Source organism: Ornithorhynchus anatinus, chromosome 4 (assembly GCF_004115215.2).
Source record: "Ornithorhynchus anatinus isolate Pmale09 chromosome 4, mOrnAna1.pri.v4, whole genome shotgun sequence".
NCBI lineage: Eukaryota > Metazoa > Chordata > Mammalia > Monotremata > Ornithorhynchidae > Ornithorhynchus > Ornithorhynchus anatinus.
This window is the reverse complement of record NC_041731.1, coordinates 82,398,071-82,416,287: the sequence shown is the minus strand read 5'-3', so window position 1 is coordinate 82,416,287 and position 18,217 is coordinate 82,398,071. Positions and strand designations below refer to the sequence as shown.

General features: G+C 44.8%; 1 protein-coding gene and 1 non-coding gene across 2 annotated transcripts in view; both read right to left on the bottom strand.

Moving 5' to 3' along the window:
- FNDC7 (fibronectin type III domain containing 7) overlaps positions 1 to 18,217 on the bottom strand; it is a 35,645-nt gene that overhangs the window by 14,662 nt on the left and 2,766 nt on the right. The window contains exons 2-7 of the mRNA XM_029062216.2: positions 13,927 to 14,181; positions 10,985 to 11,245; positions 9,208 to 9,465; positions 6,583 to 6,837; positions 1,524 to 1,781; positions 305 to 556 (exon numbers count right to left, since the gene is read on the bottom strand). Coding sequence (XP_028918049.2) covers positions 305 to 556; positions 1,524 to 1,781; positions 6,583 to 6,837; positions 9,208 to 9,465; positions 10,985 to 11,245; positions 13,927 to 14,181 — 1,539 coding nt within the window. The remainder of the gene's footprint in view (positions 1 to 304; positions 557 to 1,523; positions 1,782 to 6,582; positions 6,838 to 9,207; positions 9,466 to 10,984; positions 11,246 to 13,926; positions 14,182 to 18,217) is intronic.
- Positions 6,362 to 6,499, bottom strand: LOC114811517. The gene has a single exon (XR_003759214.1). It is a non-coding gene; the product is annotated as a small nucleolar RNA SNORA7 (small nucleolar RNA).

Below are 18,217 nucleotides of genomic sequence, written 5' to 3'. Positions count from 1 at the left end.
GCCCTTTGACGGGCTTACAGTCTAATCGGGGGGAGACCGGCAGACAAGAATAATGGCAATGTCCTCCTGATTATCTTGTATCTACCCCAATGCTTAGTACAGTGTCTGGCACATAGTGCTTAAAAAATATAAACTATAGAACTTTATATATAGTTCTGAAGAGTAGCGCCTTTGTAATGGTCTAAGTAAAATACAGAGGTTCACATCTCAGTTCCGGCAGACCATACTTTTACATTTATGAAACATTAACAGAATCTGCTTTGGTTAACTTGATTGGAGACGAAGGTAGCTTGCTGCAACCTACCTGTCTCTAAAGGCACACTGTAGCTAGGTAAACTCTGTCCGGCTCCTGATTTGGCCACAACACTGACGGAGAAGACTGATCCACAAGGAAGGTCGGTTATGGTGCAGGACATCCCCGTGCTTGTGCAGTGGTAGAGCCCAGCGGGCCCTCTGGCCATCACGGTGTAGGTTGCTTCGTTGTTAGTGGAGTGCCAGTGCACGTTCACTTCGGGAGTGGCCTTCGAAACATTTTTTATTTCTGGACGACAGGGAGCTGAGAGAGTTTAAATTATTCAGTCAATCGATCCATCAATCGGTCGTATTTTCGGAGTGCTTACTGCGTGCAGAGCACTGTATTAAGTGCTTGGGAGAGTACAATACAACAGAGTTGGTAGACATTAGTCCCTCCCCACAACAAGCAGACTACTCGATGTATACTGATTCTGTCAAAACAGTCACCATTACATGGAAGGCAATTTGATCAGCTCTTTTAAAAAGCTATTAAGACTGACACTGGGATGTCTTTTTCAAACAGCTCTGGGACAGTACAAAAAATAATCGAACAGATTGTATTTTCACTGGAAAAAGTGCCAGATTAATTACATTAAGGATCAGATAGATTAGGACCACTCAGGTATTTGTGAAGAATTTAAGAGAAGGAGCATGGCCTAGTGGATAGAGCATGAGCCTGGAAGACAGAAAGGCCTGGGCTTTAAGCAGTGTGGCTCAGTGGAAAGAGCACAGGCTTGGGAGTCAGAGGTCATGGGTTCGAATCCTGGCTCTGACACTTAGCTGTGTGACTGTGGGTAAGTCACTTAACTTCTCTGTGCCTCAGTTACCTCATCTGTAAAATGGGGATTAAGACTGTGAGCCTCACGTGGGACAAAATGATTACTCTGTATTTACCCCAGCGCTTAGAACAGTGCTCTGCACATAGTAAGCACTTAACACATACCAACATTATTATTATTATTATTATTATTAATCCCTACTCTGCCACTTGTCTGTTGTGTGACCTTGGGCCAGTCGCTTCTCTGCGGCTCAGCTACTTCATCTGCAAACTGGGAATTAAGACCGTGAGCCCCTTATGGGACATAATACTGTGTCCAACCTGACTGAAATTTCTATCTACCCCAGCACTCAGAGAGTGCTTGGCATGCAGTAAGTGCTTAACAAATACCATTAAAAAAACAAGGTGCTTCTCCAAAAGGATTTGAAGAAAGAAAAACTGCCTGCAGTACCTGTTGTTAGGTATTTGGAGGCACATGATGTATTTCTCCCCCTGATTTCACTGAAAGAGTAGACAGTGATGTTGTATCTGGTATCACACTGCAAGGTAGAAAGGGTGCAGGCCGTGGCAGTATCATTACATTGTACCACACTGGTCCCGTCAACAGCTCTTGTTTCGTACATTTCGGCACCACGGACCGGAGACCAGACAATCTCAGCCGTATCACTGGACACAAACACTGGATTAAAGTCACTCGGGCAACATGGTGCTAAAACCATAAGAAGAAAAACGATGGGAGTCAGGAGTACTTCTGAACAGAACCATGCTACACTGTGTTGGACATTAGAGTTCAGTAAAACAGTGCTTTTATCTACTTATAAAAAAAAAACAGATCTATCCTACCAAATGCTTCAAATGATTCATTTATTCATTAGGATTTAGTCAGCATCAACTAAGTGTAGAGCAATATACTAGGCACTTGGGAGTATGCAATGAGAGTAACAGACACAGTCAATACCCTTGAGGAACTTACAAACTAATGGCGGGGAGAGGCAGGCAAAAATTAGAGTGAATGGGAATAATTCAAAGCATAGATTCATCCGGTTGCGGCCAAAGGAAGAAAAAATACCAGAAAATGGAATTCGTAAACCAATGTCTGCATAAATGCTAACGGTTACTGGTGTGTTGACATATGCAGGAAGGAGGGATTCGTTAGGGAATTTCTCCTAGAAGAGGTGGCTTTTCAGGAGACATTGAAGTGGGATGAGATGTGGCCTGGAGGATTTAAAGGGGGATGGGGTTTCAGGCATGCAGAAGGGCCTCCACAATGGGAGCAAAGTACATTTAGGAGGTGAGTTTGAGAGGAGAAAAGCATGAGAAGTGGGAGTAGTTGGTGAAGGGAAGCAGTGTGGCCTATTGGAAAGGGCACAACCCTGGGAGTCAGAGAATCTGAGTTCTAATGCTGTCTCTGCCACTTGTCTGCTGTGTGACCTTGGGCAAGTCTCTGTGTCTCAGATACCCCATCTGTTAAATGAGGATTAAGGCTGTGAGTCTTATGTGGGACGGGAACTATGTCCAACCCAATTATCTCGTATCTACCCCAGTGCTTAGTACAATGCCTGGAACATAGTAAGCATTTAACAAATACTTTAAAAAAAAGCAGGGTGGGTGGAATGACATATTCTGAATTGTTTAAGCTGCCTCTAGACTGTAAAATCATTGTGGGCAGGGAATGCGTCTGCCAATTCTGTTGTATTGTACTTTCCCAAGTGCTTAGTACAGTGCTCTGCACATGGTAAGCGCTCAATAAAGTCAACTGATTGTTGTAGCAATATAACCCAGGCAGCCTAGTATAGGATAAATTAAAGAGGGGAGAGGCCGGTGGCATGAGTTGGGTTAAAGAGTCTGTTGTAGTAATCAGGTTTGGAATCAGTGAGAGCTTGATCCACAATGGAGAGCATGGGATGAAAAGGAAATGATATGGAGGAAAAAAACAGCAGGATTTAAAAACAATGTGGGAGGAAAAAGGAACAGAGGAGTGTCAAAGATGACACTAAGGCTGTAAATGTCTGAACAAGGGAATGGCAGAGATGTCACTGTGATGGGAAAGCTAAGAGGAGAGGCAGATGTAGTAGAGAAGATGATTAGTTCTCATTTTGCCATATTGAGTTGCAGGTGCCAGTGGGTAAAACTGTGAATCCCATGTTTAGACGATGAGCCCCACGTGGAACAGGGACAGTGTCCAACCTGATACACTTTATGTCTGCCCCAGCATTTAGAAGAGGGCTTGACACATAGAAAGTGCTCAACAAACACAAAGATAATAATAATACTAAGCCATGGAGTTGTTCTGGAGGCAGGAGAAAATGTAAGAGTGTAAGGCAGCTGAAAGAGTAGGGCTGATTGCAGGAGAGCCAATCAATCCCACTCTTCTTGAAGCATTCCTATATAAAGAAATTTTTGAGTAAAGTATTTGCTGGAATTACTATGGTTAGGAAATCCTTTCTCAAACATGTTCACTGAGAGTCTTGCAATTTTCCAAAAGACTTTTTCATAGTTCCCATTTGAATCTTCACCAGAATCCTTATCTTCCTTATTCCTTTTGAATGCTCTGAGTAGGGGCAGGGTTTTACCTTTGCTCCTCTATCAGGATACTTTTAAAAAATGGTCTTTCTCCCACTGTTGAGGTAGGTGTGGGGGTCTCCCACATAGAAGTGATACCTGAAACCTTGGGTGTGGAGGAGTGTCACCAGAGAACTGGAGTAGAGTAAGAAGAATAGGGGATCTAGATAATAATAATAATAATAATTATGGTATTTGTTAAGCACTTAGTATGTGCTAAGCACTGTTCTAAGCACTGGGGTAGATACAAGGTAATCAGGTTGTCCGACGTGGGGCTCACAGTATTAATCCCCATTTTCCAGATGAGGGAACTGAGGCCCAGAGAAGTTAAGTGGTTGGCCCAAGATCAGGCCCTTATGGGACGGCCACAGTGAAAGGATTGGTGGGAGGAAGTGCCAGTAAAGGAGGCTGAGAAAGATGGTCAGGAGAGTATGAAAGAGAACCACGAGAGTAGAATGTCTAGGAGAAGACTGTAAGCTTGTTGTGGGCAGGGAATATGTCTACCAACTCTGTTAGAGCGTACTCTCCTAAGAGCTTAGTAGAGTGCTCTGCACCCAGAAAATGCTCACTAAATACTAAATATGACTGATTGACTGAATGAAGGGAATGTCATCAACAGTGTCAAAGGCAGCAAAGAGGTCAAGGATATTAGGACAAAATAGGATCCATTAAACCTGGCCAAAAATAGGGCATTGGAAACCCTGGTGGGAGTGAAAACAAGATCTAGAGATCTTCTGAGAATTGATGAAGAGGAAGTGAAGGGAGCTGGTGTATACATACTGCTCATGGAGCTTGGGTAAGCACAGGAAAAGGGAGATGGGTTAGCTGACAGCTGGAGGGTGCAGAGGGATCAAGGGAAGATTTTTTTACAATTTAATGTCCTGCTCCATTGATGGGCTGACCCTAACCAAATGTAAATGACAAAGTGAAAGGACTAAAGCCCTGGACTAGGCCTCATCTCTCCATCCCTCCAGAGAGAGGTCTAAGAATTGTAAAGAAGCCATACCCTGCCTTGTCTTTAACTTGCTTTTGGTTTTTAGCACTCTTTTATTGCTCGTCACATAGGCAAGCAATACAAACAAAAAAATGTATGAGGTAGAGAAGCAGCATAGCCATGTGGCACCTTGGGTTCCAATCCTGGCTCTGCCACTTGCCGGCTGTGTGACCTTGGACAACTTTCGTAACTTCTCTGTGCCCCATCTGGAAAATGAGGATTAAAACCTACTCCCTCCTATTTAGACTGTGACCCCCATGTGGAACAGGGACTGTAGCCACCCTGATTAAGTTGTATCTACTCCAGCGCTGAGAACAGTGCTTAGCAAATGCTTAACAAGTACCACCATTACAGTTATTATTATAAAACGGTACACTTGGGGGGCCAGCTGTTTGGGGCAAAGGGGGCTACTGTCCCTATAGCATCAGCCCCAAGGGAAATGTGTCCCCTCACATCTTTTGGGGCAGAAAGAATAGCCACAGCTAGGCCACCCCTAACCCTTTATGGCAGAAAGAAGTTGGAAGAGGAACCAAAATACTGTGTTTAATATTTTGCTGCCTGCCACCAAGCTACAGCTCCATGGCCAGTTTGAGGTTCTTTCACTCTTACATGGCTCTAAATTCAGTTCAGAGGCTCCTCGCCTTCTGTCATGTATCTTGTAAGGGATGGCACTTAATGCCCTGCAAAAGGGCACACAGGGCTGAAGCCGGCCCTGGAAGAGACTTGCTAAGGCACTCTTGCTAACGTTTTTTGGTTTGTTTGTTGGTTTGTTTAATGGTATTTGTTAAGCACTTACTATGTGCCAGGCACTGTTCTAAGCACTGGGGTAGATACAAGATAATCAGGTTGGACACAGTCCTCCTCCCACATGGGGCTCCTAATCTTAGTCCTCATTTTACGGATGAGGTAACTGAGGCACAGAGGAAGTGAAGTGACTTGCCCAAGGTCACGCAATGGACAAGTGGAGGAGCCAGGGTTAGAACCCAGGTCCTTCTGACTCTCAGACCCGTGCTCTATCCATTACGCCACGCTGCTTCTCGCAAAACTGCTTCAGAGCTGTGATTTCCAAGTATTGTTGAATCTCTATCTTTCCTCATCTATTCCATAGGATCTAGGGTGCCAGATCAAATTCTCCTAGCCCAGATGAGCAGCTAGGGGAGGATACAGAGTGAGAGATGCCTGGGAGTCCTACAGAGAATAGGCTAAGATGGGGGCACATGTGATCATTTACTTAGATCGTGAGCCCCATATAGGACAGGGGCTGAGTGTTCAACCTCATCAACATTTATCTTCCCCAGCGCTTAGAACGGTGCTTGGCTCATCATCGTCATCATCTTCATCATCAGTGGTATTTACTACAGTGCTCTGCACATAGTAAGCGCTCAATAAATAAATACTATTGAATACTAAGCTCTTGGGAGAGCATAATACAAGAGTTGGTAGACATTTTCCCTGCCCACAGTGAGTGTACAGTCTAGAGGACCTAGTAAGCACTTAATGAATCTTGTCTTGTGTTATGCCGTCGAGTTGTTTCCGACCAGTAGCGACACCACAGACACATCTCTTCCAGAATGCCTCGCCCTCCATCTGCAATTGTTCTGGTAGTGTATCCATAGGGTTTTCTTGGTAAAAAACCAAAATTGGTTTACCATTGCCTCCTTTCGCACAGTAAACTCGAGTCTCCGCCCTCGTCTCTCTCCTATGCTGCTGCTGCCCAGCACGGGTGAGTTTTGACTTGTGGCAGATTGCCTTCCACTCCCTAGCCACTGGCCAAGCTAGGAATGGAATGGGTAGGCCTCTGCTTGACTCTCCCTCCCGCAGCCGAGACTGGTAGAGTACTGGAAACTCTCTAGGTACGACCCTGAAAGGGGCCTTAACGAATACCATAATAATAATTACTATTATTATCTCCAGGCAATTCCACACCCATTTTGCAGACGGAGATACAACTTACCAGTAGTGTAGTTGAACACATGACCCAGAGGGCTCTGCCCTGCCTTGTTATAGGCAAAGACACTAATGAAGTAAGTGAAACCGCACTCTGCTGGGAAATCACAGTGGGTGAGTGATGTATTGCAGTGCACTTCCAAACCATCATCACTCTTCACAAAGGCCACAAAGTAATCACCTAACTCCACACTGGACCATGACACAGACAGGCGGCCAGGGCTATCTTCTTGAATTGTTATGTTTCCAGGTGCACATGCAACTAGCAAATCGGAATGAAAAGAAATAGTTAAAAGAGCACTTTATAAAATGTACAACATGAGAAGCAAAGTACTCTTATTGATACAGCATGGGCTTGGGAGTCAGGGGACCTGGGTTCTAATCCCCATTCCACTATTTGCTTGCTTTGTGATCTTGGGCAAGTCCCTTAAGTTTTCTATGCCTCAGTTTCCCTAACTGTTAAATGGGGGTTAAATTCCTTTTCTTCATTCCCCTCAAACTGTGAGCTGAGTGGGACAAGGATTTTGTGACCTGACTGTCTTGTATCTACCTCAGTGCTTGGAGGAGTACATAGCACACAGTAAGTGCTTAAAAAAACCTCAATTATAATTATTATAATTTCTCCTCACAATATCAATCAGTTAATCAATGGTATTTATTGGATGTTTACAATATCAATCAATCAATGGTATTTATTGAGCGCTTACTCTAGAAGGACTTGAGATCTAATTTGTGCCCTGCCACTTGTCTGCTTTGTGTCCTTGGGCAAATCACTATACCTCTGTATTTCATTACCTCATCTGTAAAATGGGGATTAATATTGTGAGCCCCATGTGGGATATGGACTGTATCCAACCTGATTGTGTCTACCTCAGGGCTTAGTACAGTGTCTGGCGTATAAAAAGAAAAGTACTGTACTAAACATTTAGAAGAGTACAATAGAGAAAGTAGACTTAGTCCCTGCCTCCAAGGACCTTGTAATTACAAGGCTGAGAGTTATTCATTCAGTCAATCGTATTTATTTAGTGCTTACTGTGTGGAAAGCACTGTACTAAGCACTTGGGAAAGTACAATATGACAATAAAGAGTGACAATCCCTGCCCACAATGAGTTCACAGTCTGGGCTGCGGGGGAGGAGGGAGACAGACATCAATACAAATAAACAGACATCAATACAAATAAATAAAATGACAGCTCTATACATAAGTGCTGTGGGGTTGGGAGAGAGGGGAAGAGCAAAAAGAGCAAATCAGGGCAACGCAGAAGGGAGTGGGAGATGAAAAAAGGGGTCTTAGTCTGGGGAGGCCTCTTGGAGGAGATGTGCCTTCAAGTAAGGATTTGAAAAGGGGGAGAGTAATTATCTAGCGGATTTAAGGAGGGAAGGCATTCCAAGCCAGTAGTAGGATGTGGGCCAGGGGTTGGTGGTGAGATAGGTGACAGCAAGGCACAATAAGAAGGTTAGCACCAGAGGAGTAAAGTATGCGGGCTGGATTGTAGAAGAGAAGCGAGGAGAGGTTGGCCAAGGTGATGGGGTGCTTTAAAGCCAATGGTGAGTTTTTGTTTGATACAGACGAGGACAGGCAATCACTGGAGATTTTTGAGGAGGGGAGTGACATGTCCTGAACCTTTCTGTAGAAAGATGATCTGGGCAGTCGGGTGAGCATAGACTGGAGTGGGGAGAGGCAGGAGGTTGGGAAGTCACTTAGGAGGCTGAAGCAGTAATCTTAGCAATTTCACAGTTATCCCATTACAGGAGCTGCTGGAATTGATGCCCTACCCTGACAGGAGAGTTTGCATATGCTGATGAAGCTAGGCCATATGCGGTTTCCCATAATGGAAAGGTCTAAGCTGAAGCATTAGACAAAGTTGATTCACCTGTGCTGGGAAGTGGCAGCATGGGAAAGAGTCAGAGGTGATCAATTTCACTGCCCCTTCCCATTCTGAAGGATGTCATCACATCAGGCTTTGTGGCATATAACATTCTGTGTCACGCCACCTATTCTACTGCATGCACGGGCAGCTTTACCAGAGATATCAACCCAGCCGTGATACATGTTACACTGTCATGAGGCAGCTCACTGGAGAAAAAGTTCATGGAGAAGCAACTTATGGAGAAGCAGCATGGTTTAGTGGATAAAGCACGGGCCCGACGGGTCAGAAGGACCTGGGTTCTGACTCGGCTCTGTCACGTGACTGCTGTGTGACCTAGGGCAAATCACTTCACTTCTCTGTGGCTCAGTTACCTCATCTGCAAAATGGGAAGGAAGACTCTGAACCCCATGTGGGACAGGGACTGTGTCCAACCTGACTAATTCGTACCTTCCCCAGTGCTTAGAACAGTGCTTGCATAGGAAGCGCTTAACAATTACCATGATTATTATAAACCCCAAACCTAGAGGCTTTCTTTAAGGGGGAACCCTGCCCCACTACCATTACCTCAAAATCCAAACTCTTCCAGGTTCCCACTTCCAACTGAGGCTCGGTATTTGAAAAGTTTTGACCTTTGCCACCTCCCTGATGGTGGGGACCCTGAGGCGGTCGTTACACTGAATACCATCAGCAGTCGGTCCCCTAGCTCAGCAGAGGGTCAGAACCCCCATAGACTCCCCTAAGGCCACCCTAGTTCACCTACCAGTCTTTAAGCTCACGGCTTCAGCAGGTGCACTAGAGCCAGCGTTGTTACTTGCAAGGGCTGAAATCAGGTATTCCGCTCCACATTGGAGGGAAGGAATGGAGCAGGAAGTGGAGGATGTGCTGCAGTTCAGCATCAACGCTCCTCCGGAAGCCATTACAGTGTAACTGACAGTTCCTTCGGTCGGTGTCCAAGAAACACAAGCCGTCAGGGCTCCGCTATCAAAATCCACTTGAAGGTCTGTGGGAGCGCGAGGACCTACAAATTGGAGAGACACTCAAACGTTAATGTACTTCGTATTGCCTCGTGAATGGAGGAACGATTTAGCATGGTCAGAGATTACAATTTTGAAGATCAACCCCCCTCGATCTAAAGTTAGGCAGAAGATGCTCATTTCTCTATTCAAATACACGTGTGTACCTTGCACCCAAACACATTCTGAATGAAACTGTTCTCAAGATTTTCCCAGAGAATCAGGATGCAACAGTTGACACTAAAAGAGCACGTGTAAATTCTTTAAATTTCATTCATTGAATTGTATTTTTTAAGTGCTTACTGTGTGCAGAATACTGTACTAAGCATTCCGGAGAGTACAGTATGACAATAAGGGGACACATCCCCTGCCCAAGATGAGGCTACAGTCTAGAAATTAAAGGTGGCATAAAAACCCATCACTGTGATTTTCCATTTAATCAAGATTGCTCCTGAGAGTTATATTTAAATATACATTGAGTAGATTAGTTGAGCATTTGGCATACTCTGATGTCCATATTTGCAAATGAGAAGTGATACATAAAGGAAAAACATCCTTAAAAAAATCTACTGAGGTCCTTAGGTCTTTGGATGTATAGTAGAAATGTCACATGGGGTGGAGTCTTGCTCAGGTTGAAATACTGCAACTCAGTCTGAGCCAAGCACCGGGAATGTCTACTTAAATTCAGGCCAAGTTCCTTCTGGTCTTGGTCTAATTTCCTGCAAGGGCACAGGGCCATGGTATAAGTGCCATGGATTCCATTTACCATTGTTTTTGTGGGCAGTTGGGGTTTGTAAACCCAATAAGGACTCATGGATTTCCATTAAAGTTCTACATTCCTATCTCTCTCCTTGCCCAAATGAGGGTCAGCATGGAGCCTCTGAGTTGTCCTTAAGTCAGTTCAAATGCATTCGCCAGTTACGTGAGCCAGCTCATCTGGGCTTGTGCAGAGTTCTAGAGGAATGTGCCCTGAGAGGGCTTATTAGGACATTGATTGATGGATCCCAAACAGCTTGCAAAGGACCAGTCAATCAATCAATCAATGGTATTTATTGAGCACTTACTACACTATGTACATATGTATTGAGTGCTTACTATGTGTAGAGCACTGTACTATATATATATGTACATATCTGTAATTTATTTATTTATATTAATGCCTGTCTTCCCTTCTAGGCTGTAAGCTCATTGTGGGCAGGGAATGTGCCTGTTTATTGTTATATTGTACTCTCCCAAGGGCTTAGTATGGTGCTTTGCACACAGTAAGTGCTAAATAAATATGATTGACTGAATGAATAATTACTCAGTGCTTGGGAGAGTGCGATACAACAGAGTTGGTACCATGGTACCACCATGTAGTAATTTAGCATCCCCCAGGAAAATAGTTTTAATGTTAGGTAGACAAGATAAACAATGCATTTCAACCACTGTGTTTATCACTTTAAAAATGAAAAATGTAATTTAAATTTAATTTACAATAATTTAGACTAAATCGGTTTTCTACGAAGAGTACAAATTTCTTACTTGTTCTCTGATTGTAGGTGGTATCATCTCCTGGGATTCCATTAGCATCCCATGCATACGCTTTTATAGTATAGCGGGTCCCCGCATCTAGACCGGTGAATAGCAAGGAAGTGTTTGTGGTGTTTCTTTTCAACATTCTACCCAGCCCATCGGATCGAATGATGGACACAGAGAATCCGACCGCCATATTCACAGTTTCCCACTGTACCAGAAGAGAGTCGGAATTTGTAGAACGTGCAGCAAGAACAGGGGCAGCCAAAACTGAGGGCATAAAGACATATGTAAGTTCATATGTACTTATGAAATGATTTATTATCTGCTTGTAATAATAATAATCAAGGTATTTAAGTGCTTTCTATGTTCAAGGCACTTTATTAAGCACTGGGGTGAAGGCAAGCAAATCGGATTGGACACAGTCCCTGTCCCACCTGGGGCTCACAGTCTTAATCCCCATTTTCCAGATGAGGTAACAGAGGCACAGAGAAGTGAAGTGTCTTGCATAAGGTCACACAGCAGACAAGTGGTGGAGCCGGGATTCAGACTCCCAGCCCCACGTGCTAGCCACTAAGCCAACTGCTTCTCCGATGTAATGCATATAATACAAGTCCCAGGCTGCTGCAGTCTCTCGCACCAGTCAGCACCTGCAGTTTATTCAGTCTTGGTTTCAATCGATGAAATAAAGGAGAAAAATCTCTACTAATCTTATTTAGGGTGAAAGTCTGCTATTTATAAAGAAAAGCAAAACCTTTCAGGAGCATTTTGCTTTATATACTGTAATGCTTCCATCTGAAGGTGCCAGAATTCTCAATTAAGTTTTATTTGTGGCAAATAATTTGGGGTGATCAGAACTTGGGACATTGACTAGCACATTCATAATAATTATTAATAATCATGGTATTTGTAAGCGCTTACTATGTGCCAGGTACTGTACTAAGTGCTGGGATGGATACAAGTGAATCGGGTTGGACATAGTCTCTGTCCCACGTGGGGCTCACAGTCTCAATCCCCATTTTACGGAGGAGGTAACTGAGACACAGAGAAGTGAAGTGACTTGCCCAAGGTCACACAGCAGACAAGTGGTGGAGCCGGGATTAGAACCCATGACCTTCAGACTCCCACTCCCGTGCATTATCCACTAAGCTATGCTGCTTCTCATCTAGATAATTAGAAGCAAATGGATTCTTAAATGCTAAATAAGCCCATCTGTTCAGGGCCAATATCCCCAGGACAGCCCACAAGGAGTCCTCTACACTCGCTGCTTAGAACTCCTTAACTCCCATTCTCTCCTGGACCCCCTCCAATCTGGCTTCCGTCCCCTCTACTCTACCGAGACTGCTCTCTCTAAGGTCACCCATGACCTCCTTCTTGCCAAATCCAATGGCTCCTACTCCATTCTAATCCTCCTTGACCTCTCAGCTGCCTTTGACACTGTCGACCATCCCCTCCTCCTCCACACCTTATCTCACCTTGGCTTCACAGACTCCGTCCTCTCCTGGTTCTCCTCTTATCTCTCTGGCCGGTCATTCTCGGTCTCCTTCGCAGGCGCCTCCTCCCCCTCCCATCCTTTAACTGTTGGAGTTCCTCAAGTGTCAGTTCTTGGCCCTCTTCTGTTCTCCATTTACACTCACTCCCTTGGTGAACTCATTCGCTCTCATGGCTTTGACTACCATCTCTACGCAGATGACACGCAGATCTACATCTCTGCCCCGGTCCTCTCCCCGTCCCTTCAGGCTCGCATCTCCTCCTGCCTCCAGGACGTCTCCACCTGGATGTCTGCCCGCCACCTAAAACTCAACATGAGCAAGACTGAGCTCCTCATCTTCCCTCCCAAGGCCGGTCCTCTCCCAGACTTCCCTATCACCGTGGATGGCACGACCATCCTTCCCATCTCAGGCCCGCAACCTCGGTGTCATCTTTGACTCGTCTCTCTCGTTCACCCCACACATCCTATCCGTTACCGAGACCTGCCGGTCTCACCTTTACAATATCGCCAAGATCCGCCCTTTCCTCTCTACCCAAACGGCTACCTTACTGCTACGGGCTCTTGTTATATCCCAGCTAGACTACTGTGTCAGCCTTCTCTCTGATCTCCCTTCCTCCTCTCTCGCCCCGCTCCAGTCTATTCTTCACTCCGCTGCCCGGCTCATCTTCCTGCAGAAACGATCTGGGCATGTCACTCCCCTTCTTAAACACCTCCAGGTGTTGCCTATCAACCTCCGCTCCAAACAAAAACTCCTCACTCTAGGTTTCAAGGCTCTCCATCACCTTGCCCCTTCCTACCTCTCCTCCCTTCTCTCTTTCTACTGCCCACACCGCACGCTCCACTCCTCCGCCGCCCACCTCCTCACCGTCCCTCAGTCTCGCCTATCCCGCCGTCGACCCCTGGGCCACGTCCTCCCGCGGTCCCGGAATGCCCTCCCTCTTCACCTCCGACAATCTAATTCTCTTCCCCTCTTCAAATCCCTACTTAAAGCTCACCTCCTCCAAGAGGCCTTCCCAGACTGAGCTCCCCCCTTTTTCCCTCTGCTCCCTCTACCCCTCCTTCACCTGTCTGCAGCTAAACCCTCTTCTTCCCCCTTTCCCTCTCCTGTCCCACCCCCTCAGCACTGTACTCGTCCGCTCAACTGTATATATCTTTATCACCCTATTTATTTTATTTTGTTTAATGAGATGTACGTCACCCTGATTCTATTTAGTTGCCATTATTTTTATGAGATGTTCTTCCCCTTGACTCTATTTATTGCCATTGTTCTTGTCTGCCTGTCTAATTGCCTAATGCCAATTAGACTGTAAGCCCATCAAAGGGCAGGGACTCTCTCTATCTGTTGCTGACTTGTACATTCCAAGCACTTAGTACAGTGCTCTGCACATAGTAAGCGCTCAATATATACTATTGAATGAATGAATGAATAAACTCTCGTTCAGAATCATGTAGTTAATACCTGTCTTGGCCTTCTTTGAAGGAGATGCTTGGCTTCGGCCTCCAGCATTGATTGATCTGATGGTGATTTTGTATATGGTAGCTGCCTTCAGGCCTGTAACTGTGCCCGGAGAATGACTGACTAGAGCTTCGATGAATGACTCCCCATCCTGTGCCGTGAGGAGATAATTAGTGGCCCCAGGAACTGCTGCCCATTCCACAGTGATGCTGTTGCTAAGTTTTGAATATGCCTGTTCAATAGTGGGTATTTCAGGAGCTAAAAGAAAATTAAATTGTGTTAGTTTGAGATTAGCTGGGATATTCACGCTCAATATCTACCTTGCCTGTCATTGTTAACTTTACAAATTTTAATTCATTCTTACAGTATCATTGAATCATAAGAACCTCAGCCACTCATTCAACTGTATCAACTGTATTTATTGAGTTTTTGCTGCGTGCAAAGTAATAAATAATAATAACGATAATGATATGCTTACCATGTGCCAGGCACTGTACTAAGTGCCAGGGTGGATACAAGCATATCGGGTTGGGCACAGTCCCCTGTCCCATGTGGGGCTCACAGTCTCAATCTCCATTTTTCAGATGAGGTAACTGAGGCACAGAGAAGTGAAGTGACTTGCCCATGGTCACACAGCAGACAACTGGTGGAGCTGGGATTAAAGCCCGTGACCTTCTGACTTCCAGACCTGTGTTCTAGCCACTACACCATGTACTGTACTAAGCACTTGGGAGAGTACAGTAACAGACGCACTCCCTGCCCACAGCGAGCTCACTTATGAGATCACCTTGTTCGGCCTCCATCTCCCTAGAAAGCCCATAGCATCTCTTTTTTTTCTACTAAGGAACTGAGAAAAGAGAAGGTGAAGTAGGGTGTGCACAAAATCCAGAGCAGACCAGGATTAAAGCTGAGATTTACTCACTCACATTCTTAAACCAGTTTGATGGAAGCATCTAATTAGGGGCTCCTCACTGTCTCTTTTTAAGTTTTTTTTACTTTTTATGGTAATTGATAAGTAATGCCAGGCACTGTACTAATGGCCATTAAGACTGTGAGCCCTTTGTGGTACAGGGACTTGTGTTCATCTTGATTAGTTTATATCTATCCCAGCGTTTAGAACACCACCTGGCATGTAATACATGCTTATCATATACCATAAAAACAGTAGGGGAGGATAGGAAATAATTGGGTTGGACACAGTCCCTGTCCCACAGGGGGCTTGCAGTCTAAATTGGAGGCAGGAGGATTTAATCTCCATTTTACAGTGGTCACAGAGGCACAGAGCTATGAAGTGACTTGCTTGCCCAAGATCTCATGGCAGGCAAATGGCAGAGCCAGGATTAGAAAGCAGGTCCTTTGATTTCCAAGCCATGTTCTTTCCACTAGGCCATGCTGCTTCCAGTGAGCCTGTGAGCTTAATATGTTTCATCCTGCAGGTTTTATTTATAGACGACTACATGGGCCCCCTTATTATTTACTGATTTGCAAAAGAAAAAAATAAGGAATAGGATTCTGTGATTTAGTTTTTCAAATACCAAAGAGAAGCAGCGTGGCTCAGTGGAAAGAGCATGGGCTTGGAAGTCAGAGGTCATGGGTTCGAATCCCGATTCTGCCACTTGTCAGCTGTGTGACTGTGGACAAGTCACTTAACTTTTCTGTGCCTCAGTTACCTCATCTGTAAAATGGGGATTAACTGTGAGCCTCACGTGGGACAACCTGATTACCTTATATCCACCCCACCTCTTAGAACAGTGCTCTGCACATAGTAAGTGCTTAACAAATACCAACATTATTATTACAAATTGATTCTGGCAACAGCAGCACGGGAGAGAGTCAAGGGCGGAGACTCAAACTGACTGCACGAAAGGAGACAATGGTAAAACGCTTCTGTATTTTTACCAAGAAAACTCTATGGATCCACTACCGGAATGATTGCAGGTGGAGATGGGGCGTTCTGGGAGAGATGTGTCCGTGTCACTACGGGTCAGAGATGACTCGATGGCATAAGACAAAACAGGACAAATTCATTCCATTCTTTGCCTTGTATTTGAAGGTCCCTAAGTGCTGAAAAAGAGGAGTTGGAACAGCTCACTCGGTTCCTAGCAGATATCTCTCCTCCAACCAAATCTATGTGTGTTATGGGGAGAATCACTGCTCAGCAATCTGCATTCCTTACTTCACGGCTGCTTGGAGGGGGAAGCAGGGGAAACATAGCTTTTCCTCCCTTCCCTGGAGGTCTGCACTGCCCCATAAACATCCCCTTTCTGATCTCTGAGTTCCCAGTATTTCTGGGGTAGAATGTGGCCACTTCTGATCAGGCATTGTGGTCTTAGCGAGAGGTTGCATGGCCTAGTGGATAGAGCATGGGTCTGGGAGTCAGACGGACCTGGGTTCTAATTCTAGCTCCGCCACTTGTCTGCTGGATATCCTTGGGCATATCACTTCACTTCTCTGTGCCTCAGTTACTTCAGCTGAAAAATGTGAGCCCCATGTGGGACAGGGGACTGTGTCCAACCTGATTTGCTAGTATCTACCCCAGCACTTAGAAAAGTGCTTGGCACATAATAAGTGCTTAGAAAATATCATCATCATTATAAGTATTAACATTAGTTCATCCCTGCCTCCTCTGAAGGAGTACAGAAGACATTCTGATGCTCTCTTGTCACTCCCAACCAATTCCAGGTATGGAGGTAATGAGACTTGTCATAAATGTGAGATGTAAGAGCAAGTAATATGTGACACGATGCTACAAGTTTCAAAGATAAAAACTGATATGGCTTTGATGACCCTCCTTGGAAGTCAAGCCTAAACCTAATTTTCCAGGCATGTTTACTCAGTCAACGATACCGAACACTTAAAGGCTCAGTAAAGGGATGTCTAGGTGTAACCGCCATATTCCAATGCAATCTGTATCTAACAAATTAGGAGGGTGTTGAGCTTTGGAGGGTCATTTCGAAAGCAAAATAAACAGAAAAAAATAAAATGGAATGAGATGACCTCAAATGAAAAATAAAAAATTCACAAGTACAAAAGAAAGCCCCCAAGTCCAGTGGCTAGATTAGCTGACAAACATCTCATCCTAAAACAGCTGCCCAAAGATTGGGTTTTGGCAGAATTTCAAGAATAATATTTCTACAAAGATGAACAATATTGCCACTGTACAAAGAACAAGAATTCCTTCAGCTTCAATCTGGCATGCCACCCCAGCCATCATTTCAGGAAAGAATAACGACTTTTTCCTGGATGCAAAGCTGGGCCTAGGATAGTGACCCAGACTAAGGGTTGACACTTTTATGGGACCTGTCCACCTCACTTCAACACCCTTTCAATCCATCCATCAACAGTATTTATTGAACACCTACACTGTACAGAAGTACTAAGCACCTGAGAGGGTACATCAGAAGAAAAAGACACAGGTCCTTGTCCTTAAGGAGCTAGCCTCCCCTTCCCACCACTGTGTGGAGAGAGTAGGGGTGACCAGTAGGAAGGACTTGTGAATTTCAAGCTTTCGCCAGAGAGTTCTGAAGGAGTGGGAGGGGAGTTGAAATGGGGGAGGTGTGTGTTTGCTCATCTACTCACAGGACTTGGGTGTTTTTTTTCACACTTGTAAATTTTTCATTTTGCATTTGAGGTCATCTCGTTTCCTTTTTTTTTTTCTGTTTATTTTACCTTCACACTGTCCTTCCAGAGCTCTGAGACCCTCCTAATTTCAGTTAGATACAGACTGCATTGGAATCTAATGGACGTTACCTTTAAAGCCTGGCTGGTAGTGTGAATGGCTAGTAGTGTGCCAGAAGATTAGCAGGTTGCCAAGGTAGCTCCCCATCTATTAAAAGCATTCCAAAGGTGACCTTGTAATTAGGTATTTATTAATGGTATTTGTTAAGCACTTACTCTGTGTCAAGCACTTGTTCTAAGTGTTGAGGTAGATACAAGTTAATCAGGTCAGACACAGTCCCTGTCCCCCATGAGCCTCAGAGTCTAAGTAGGAGGGAGACCAGGTATTGGAGACCAATTTCGCAGTTGAAGAAACTGAGGTACAGAGAAGTAAAGTGACTTGCCCAAGGTCACACAGCAGGCAGGTGGTGGAATCGGGATTAGAAACCAGGTCCTCTGGCTCCCAGCCCGTGTTTTAGCACTAGGCTATGCCATTTCCCAAATGCTTCCCATTTATATGACAAATTGGTAAAATCAATCATTAAATTTAGGATGAGTACTTAGAAAGCCATGGTCGGGTGGAGGAAAAAGATATAGATCCCAGAAAGGGAAATCAGGACTCAGTTAACTGTTACAG